The sequence below is a fragment of the Manis javanica genome, chromosome 3 (assembly GCF_040802235.1).
Source record: "Manis javanica isolate MJ-LG chromosome 3, MJ_LKY, whole genome shotgun sequence".
NCBI lineage: Eukaryota > Metazoa > Chordata > Mammalia > Pholidota > Manidae > Manis > Manis javanica.
Window position 1 is genome coordinate 153,712,948 of NC_133158.1, and position 7,273 is coordinate 153,720,220.

The 7,273-nt window shown below is 47.3% G+C and overlaps 1 protein-coding gene across 4 annotated transcripts in view; it reads right to left on the reverse strand.

Moving 5' to 3' along the window:
* TSC22D2 (TSC22 domain family member 2) overlaps positions 1-6,913 on the reverse strand; it is a 91,657-nt gene extending 84,744 nt beyond the window's left edge. For 2 of the 4 annotated variants that reach the window (XR_012129453.1, XR_005058500.2), the window contains exon 1: positions 3,588-6,913. Coding sequence is in view for 2 of the 4 variants with exons in the window: in XM_017654870.3 (XP_017510359.2) it covers positions 3,588-5,554 (1,967 nt within the window). In the remaining 2 variants the exon portion in view is untranslated. The remainder of the gene's footprint in view (positions 1-3,587) is intronic. The other 2 variants (XM_017654870.3, XM_037008254.2) reach the window with 2 other exon arrangements.
* Positions 6,914-7,273: the final 360 nt, after the last annotated feature.

The following is a 7,273-nucleotide window of genomic DNA, read 5'->3' on the forward strand; positions in this document are numbered from 1 at the left end:
CATCAGGTGAAAAACTGGAAGGGCAAAACTACCTCTATAATTCAATTTAGATAAGGGAACGTAAGCTCCCAAGAAACACAGATCCGAGTAAACAGCTTTTGTTTTTAAAGACTAAATGCAGTAAGATTTCGAGAGCTCTAAGAAGTAACAAAAGTAAGAGTGACAGCTCTTTCTCCTGATATTATACATTTACATACTTCTTTCACTTAAAAAACCCATTAAAAATGTGTGTGTACATATATGATACACATATATCGTATCTAATATGAACAAAACTTTTTATAGCACATACCAGGACAGACCACTTAATATTGACAATTTATAATACTTCATAGGTAGTCATTAACAAATTACACAAATAAAATCAATAACAAGATAATAGACATATTTTTCACTAAGGGATCCTTACAATCAGGTTTTCAACAGTCTTTTGGTTGCAGTTGACAGTTCACAATTGCAGCCATTCATAATAGTTCCTGGAATGTGGCCTACAAGGTTCACATTGGTCAGCTATCTATGGAAAATGATCAGTATTGTGTTCCTCTTCCAAAAGGGCCAGTAATATTTTGTATCCCTTCCCCCTTACAAAAAGAAGTCTGTTAGGTGTAGGTAGTTTGAACAAATTTTTTTAACTTTCACTGTAAAAGTGACTACTCATTTTTTTATGAACTATATTTTCAACCATTATTATATCTTCCAGTTGACACAAAATCAACTTTAAGAATCTCAGTAACTATGAGTCCTTCTAATGAGATGACAAGCTAGAATGATATATGAACTTTATGGTAATTAATAATAGTCAAAAGGCAATGTTAACTGAGAACTTTTAGAACATTTTCTTACTTTGTATATACAACCATTAGCCCTTTGAAAGGTCTGGCTCTTTAAAACAAATGAGCAAATATAGAATCTTGTATTAGGTAACAGAACCAAAAATCACAAGATAAGAGTTTTCAATGTCAGCCTAAATGTCAATCATTTTTGTTCATCTTCCATTTTCCTTCCTTTTCTCAAAGAGGATGTGTTTACTAACATCTTCACATTTTTTAAAAGAGCAAACATGTTATTTACAAATTTTTTCTTAGGATATGAAATTTCATCCTATTCACAAAGTTTAAGTCATAATTATTCAAGACTTCTCACTCCAATGTTTTATTTTACATTTGAATGACTGCAAATAAAACTGTATGCAGATTTTAATTTAGAAGGGCAACCCCAAATCACCATATTAAAATTATGGTTTTGTTAGTACTGTCTCCTCAAAATACTCATGTCAATAATTTAAACAAACGCCTGGAAAAACTGTTATTTAATTTCAAGCATTCAAGTTCAAAATGCCCTTTCTTTTACAATGATTTTCCATTAAAAAACAAAAACAAAAATCTATTTCTACTTAATGGATTTATTCCTTCACCAGGTGTGTTGGTCTAGTGACAATATAGTCAAATGTGTAAGATTACATCTTGGAAACTAGCATGTTAAATTAGAAACGAACAAAAGACTAACAAAAATTAGAAATGTACATTTGATAAGCAATGCAGATTTTAAAAGACGGGGTGGGAGAGGGAAGTGCCACATTTAAAATAGGACTGCACACACATCAAAACCCCTGCACTGGATTAACTGTTGCAATTGATAAGAACACTGATACAGTAGTATCTGTAGTTCAAATATTCACAGGTTTGGAAATGAGATTCTTGAAATTATCGACTCTTCTAATAAAGTAAGAGGAGAAATAAATGCATCTTTGAGGTCACAGCCTGAAGAATACATCCCAGAGTTTCCACTTGATCTCTACTTCATGCCATATCATCACATTAAAGTTCTGGGGAATATAATTACATATGCTGTAAACTGAGAGAGATGTTAAGAGAGAAAATATATTCTTCATTCATAGGTGTGCATGTGTTTCTTTTTTGGGGGTGGGGGAAGGAGACTGGGAAATCAGCCGTAATTTCTTGAAGAGATACGGGAGAATGTAGAAGAGCAACAGAATTGTAAGTAAACGGTTATTTACCAACATGTCAGAAAAAAATTGGCTTCTGACAGCTAGATAAGGAAGATACCTCTTGATTTATTACCTAAAATGAACAAATAAGCACAATCTGGATTTCAGGTGTGCCCTTATGTGTGAAAGGTGAAATATGGGAGCACATGTAAAGGATTTTTCTTGAGTGGCTTGTGGAATCAGTTTCTTTCCTTGTCTCCCATCCATATAAATTTGCTTAATAACTAGCTAGCTTAGCTGACTTATGGACATGTGGTATTCTCTAGTGAGTTTTCAGATGGAAGAAATACTCCCACAAACAAGTCACCTACAAAAAAATATGAACTTTGAATTACAAAAAGCAGAGAAGATGAATTTCAGTGAGCATTTGTTAAACCAACAGAAGTATATAAGAAAAATACAAAGCTAATTAGAAATGAAAAGTTAAGAAAGGAATGTGAAGAACTCAGATGAAACATAGGAAGAAAAAGTTTTAGCAAATCTCATTGTATTCTACATACCAATTATGGTAGAAATCCATAAAAATAGTTTTCATCTTTTAACTCATCTAAAATTAACCTCTCTCAAAAACCCCAGCAAATAAATGGTTAACTGACACTCTGTAATCTTTAAATGTAATTTTAAAGTGATGTAACATCAGTTTTTAAAAATTTGCATTACATACCGTATCTCAAATTTTCATGACATTTCCTCAAAACCACTTAAAATCCTCACTGAACCATACATAACCAAGCATCAATTTTTGTAGAATTGATGTGGCAATACACCAATTTTCACTTAAGCTATTAAAAAAGCATCCCTTAAATACAGGGAGCTAATTGTTGACATTCATACTTTTAGTAAAAATTAAACTAACTTCAAGAACTAGAGCTTTTACTTCTGTCAAATATCTCATACCTCCCTTTCCTATAGTAAAAAGACCAACAGATGATAAGAACATCTTTTCAACACACTTAACTGCTTAAAAAAAAAAATCTTAGACAAGTTACTGGGAAGCCTTCTGACATCTATCCTTTTTTATTAAAAGGTTGAATGAAGATATGATCTTCAAAGCCGGATTTGACACCTCACCATTAGTCTACCCAGCTTCTCCAGATACACTGGAGAAGGTATCTTACTTGGATCTTTCTCTACTAGAGGGCCTCCAGAATGGGAAACTGCTAACTTTATGTCTCAGTCTCAAAACACACTGAACAAAGCTGTCTGCCTAGGTGTTCAAGTGTGATTGTTATCTAAGAAAGGGACAATCCTGTATCTCATAACCTTCTAGCTACAGATGCTAAATTGAGAGGATTAAGCTAAAATCTGCCTTTTTGAAAAAAACAATGTTGCATCTCTACCCATTTTAGTGCTTTTAAAACTGTGACAAGACCAATTCTCTTATCACACACCTTTATATCAACAATCTAAAACTAATGTCTTTTCAAGAACTGATAAAACAATTTTACTAAACACAAATTTTTGTATTTAAAAATGCTAAGGGTCTCAAGCTGAAAAGAGAATTCTCCCAAAGTTGTATCCGAAACTACAATGTTTGGCCAAGCATGCCTATCAAATATTTTAAGTAAGATTTCCATACCTGTCTTCATCACCATCAACAGGAATAGCTATGCTGAATACAGAAGTGGCGAGACTGTTCATAGGTGTCAACTGAATGGGGTTTGCCAGGGCATCTGCAACAGGCTTCACAACAGGCTTATTTTCAGCAATGAGAGAAAGTGGTGGTTGAGGTAGGGGTTCTGATTTTCTTCTAGTATCGTCAACTTGCCCGACTAAAGGCTGGGTCTGGGTCTGAAACTGGCTTAGATCAGACTGTGGTAGACTTGTTGGTGCACTGGGTGTGCCCTGCGCCAAGGGCAGCCCAACTTGCTGGATTATGCTGCCGCTCCTGCTGACTGGCGTATGGCTGCTCAGCTGCTGCGACTGGATCAGAGGCGCGGGTACATTTGGCATAGCAACAGAAGTGGTAGACATACTAGGCACGCTGGGAGCGGGCATGGCTGCAGGCACATTTGAAACTCCGGGCACCATGGCGTGGGAGCCAACAGGCACGGCTGATGGCGCACTAGTGCCACCCAGCTGTGGTGGAGGCACGGTCTGGGGCTGCCCAGCCCCGGTAGGAACCAGGCCCGGCTGCACCGAGCCTCCCATTGTAGCCGGGGACACTCCAGCCGGCTGGCAAGGCACGGCCTGTACGCCTTGCGCGGGTCCCGGCCCCGGGGCCACAGCTTCACCGGGCAGGGAAGACGTGCCCATTATCTGCACGCCCACTGAGACGGCATTCTGGCCGGTGACCACGGGAAGGCTGGCAGCCGCGGCGGGGCTTGCTCCAACGCCGGTGGACGACGGTTGCGCGGGGCTTGGTGGCTGCAAGCCGACCACGTGCTGCTGCAGGTACTCACTCTGACCAGAGGGCAACAGATGCGCCGGCGGTAGCTGAGTCTGGTGATACGCGAACTGCTGGGGCTGCTGCGTTGCAGAAGTGCCGACCGCTGTGCCCGGCTGCGGAGGCAGAACCATGCCGGGCTGCGCCAAGTTTACATTCGTCAGCGGCAGACCCTGTCCACTGGGCGTCTGGGGACCGACGCCGGGCCCGGTTCCCTGGGGCTGGGTTGGCTGCGCGACTGCCATCATTTGCGGCGACCCGGCCACGGCTCCAGGGAACGGCGGCGTTGGAACCGAGCTTTGAGCCACAGCCCCACCTACGGGCGGCGGCGGAGGCAGTGGCTGCCCAACGCCAAAACTCTGCGGCTGGGCCGGAGCGGGCTGGCTCATTTTCTCCGACGGGGGTAGCTGTGACACAGCAGTCAAGGAACTGTCAGTTCCCGAGTCGGGCCCGTGCGCCCCCTGCATGGAGGCCACTACCACCACCACAGATCCTCCGGTGGCGCCCAAACCGCTGTCCCGCTCTGCAGTATGGTCAAAAGTACTGCTGTGCCTAATGCAATCCCCGGACCTGGTCAGAACGCTGCTGTCTGAATCTCGTTCATAGTATTCCATACACGTCCATCGGCCGCGTCTATAGGGCTCCCCGCTCCCATGGTCCAGTTTGATCACACGAAAACGGGAACTACAAGTGGTGGGGGGCTGCGACGGGGCTGCAGTCCCTGGCCCGGCAGATGAGCCCGCGACCGGGGGGGTGCCGGGTGCCCCCGAGGAAGGGGCCGAGGCGGCGGCCGCTGCCAAAGTATTAGCCAGCGCCCCAGGCCCGCTCCGTGCCGAAACGGCTCCTCCTCCGTTGGCTGGAGCAGCCGCTGCGGCCGCCAGCTGCCCGTCCAGGAGGAGGTTTGGGGAGACGGTCCCGGGAGTCTCCGCATCTCCCACATTGTTGAGCGTCTCTTCGGAGGAGCTGCGCTCGCATACCTCCTCAGGGCCATAATCCGTAGCCCGAGAAACGTCGAATATCTCGGAGGAGACGTCCTCTGTGCGTGACTCGTCCGGGTCGTCCAGACTCTCGGTGTCCTCCGTGATGCTAGTGGCCACCTGGGCGGTGGTGACACTGGTGATCTGGAAGCAGCTCTTCTTCTTGGCCGGCATCTTGGACATGGTGAAGAAGGCTGGAGGGCAGAAGCACGCCAGCTCCTCTGTGATCTCGCTGGAAACCAGAAGGGCAGAGCACGGGCCCCTAAAGACAAAGTCCGAGTCTGCGCTGGGGTCTGAGGCCCGCCGCTGTTAAGTCACTGGCAGATCCGGACGCGGGCCGCTCTGTGAGACATCCTCCTCGCCGTTTCCTTCTGTGTGTCCGTCTCCTCGGCTCTACCCGCCTCACTCGTGCGGCGGCTCCTCCTCCCTTTTCGCCTCCCGCAGTTGCGGCGCCTCAATTCAACCCCCTCAGAGGCGGCGAGGGCGCGATCTCAGGCGCGGGCCGGCTGCTTCCTCCTGCCTCCTCCGAGCCGCCGTGGTCAGTCCAGCTCGGCGCAGCGCGCGGCCAGCAGGCCTTAGCTGGGGGTGGGAGTGGGAGGGCGAAGGGGAGGTGGCGACGGCGGGAGGGGCGGTGCTGCCCCGCTCGGGCTTCTCAGGCCGGTGCCGCCGTCAGCTTCGGGCTCCCGGACGCTGAGGAAAGAAGGGGAAGGAGTGGAGAGTCTGGAGCCGGGGATTCCTGATTAAGTCAGGAGCCGTGGGGCTGGGGCTGACTGAAGGTCCGCGGGCGGGCGACGGAGCCAAGGCGCGGGCGGGAGGCCCTTCCTCTCGGCTCTAGCCGGAGCTCAGCCCCAGAGACATGTCGACAGTCTCTGACGGAAACCCGCTCCGGGGGAGGGGAAAGCCGCCTCGGTCCTCCCCTCAGAGGGGGAGCCGCCCCCGCGGGCGGGCGGCGGCGACGACGGTCTCGGCCTCCCCGCGCGGCTCCTGAGCGAGTGAGGGGCGGCGGCGGCGGCGGCCGGCTTGGCCGGAGAGCAGAGGCGCTCCGGCTGTGTGAGAGACCAGTGGTCGCTTCTTCGGCTCCTCCTCGGTGCGCCTGGTTCGCAGACCCTGGAGAAACAAATTCAAACTGCTGAAGCGGCGGCTGGAGCTCCCTCCCCTCGGCCAAGATGGGGCTGAAATGGCCGCGCCAGGGATGCTGGGAAGAGCAGCAGCGCCGCCACTGCCGCCGCTGCCGACTAAAATGCCGCCGCAGCCGCAGCTACCGCCAGCGCCGCAGCGGCCGCCGTTCCGTGACGCACCTGCGTCGTGGCGTCACCGCCCCGCCTCCTCCGGTTTCCTGCAGTTTCGCGTGGAGTTCTGAGGGGGAGGCGGTGGGCGGGGCTAAAGATTAAAAAAGATGAGTTTTTTTAAATTTAAAAATTTAAAAACTTTAATTGTGCGCTGTAGATTTTTAACAGTTGAAAAGCTAAACACTTAAATTCCAAGCCTAGAAGAGTTTATAATCTCAATCGAATGTTTTTATATCGGTTCTGAAACACTAGAAGGCTGGAGGTCATGTGCCGTCTCTACTGTTAAGCAAAATCTTAAGTGAAACAAGGCGATAGGAATGGGAGTCGGGGAATTAGCTAGGATAAAAAGGGAGACGGCTGGAGCAACCGAAATCACTTAAGAAGCCTTTCCTGAAAACAAATGTTGACCACTGTAGTCAGAGTGAAATGTTGAGAGAAATAGTGATGATTAGCTAACAATAGCAAGCCAGATTGAGGCAGAAAAATGATGTTTCAGCCAGAAATTTTGTCTCCAAGAATGGCATCAGGAGATGGTTATTTGCCCAGGGTGAGGTCAGTTTAAAAAAAGATTAGAGGTTACCAGCATAATCCTAATTTTCCTGAATTTGTTGTG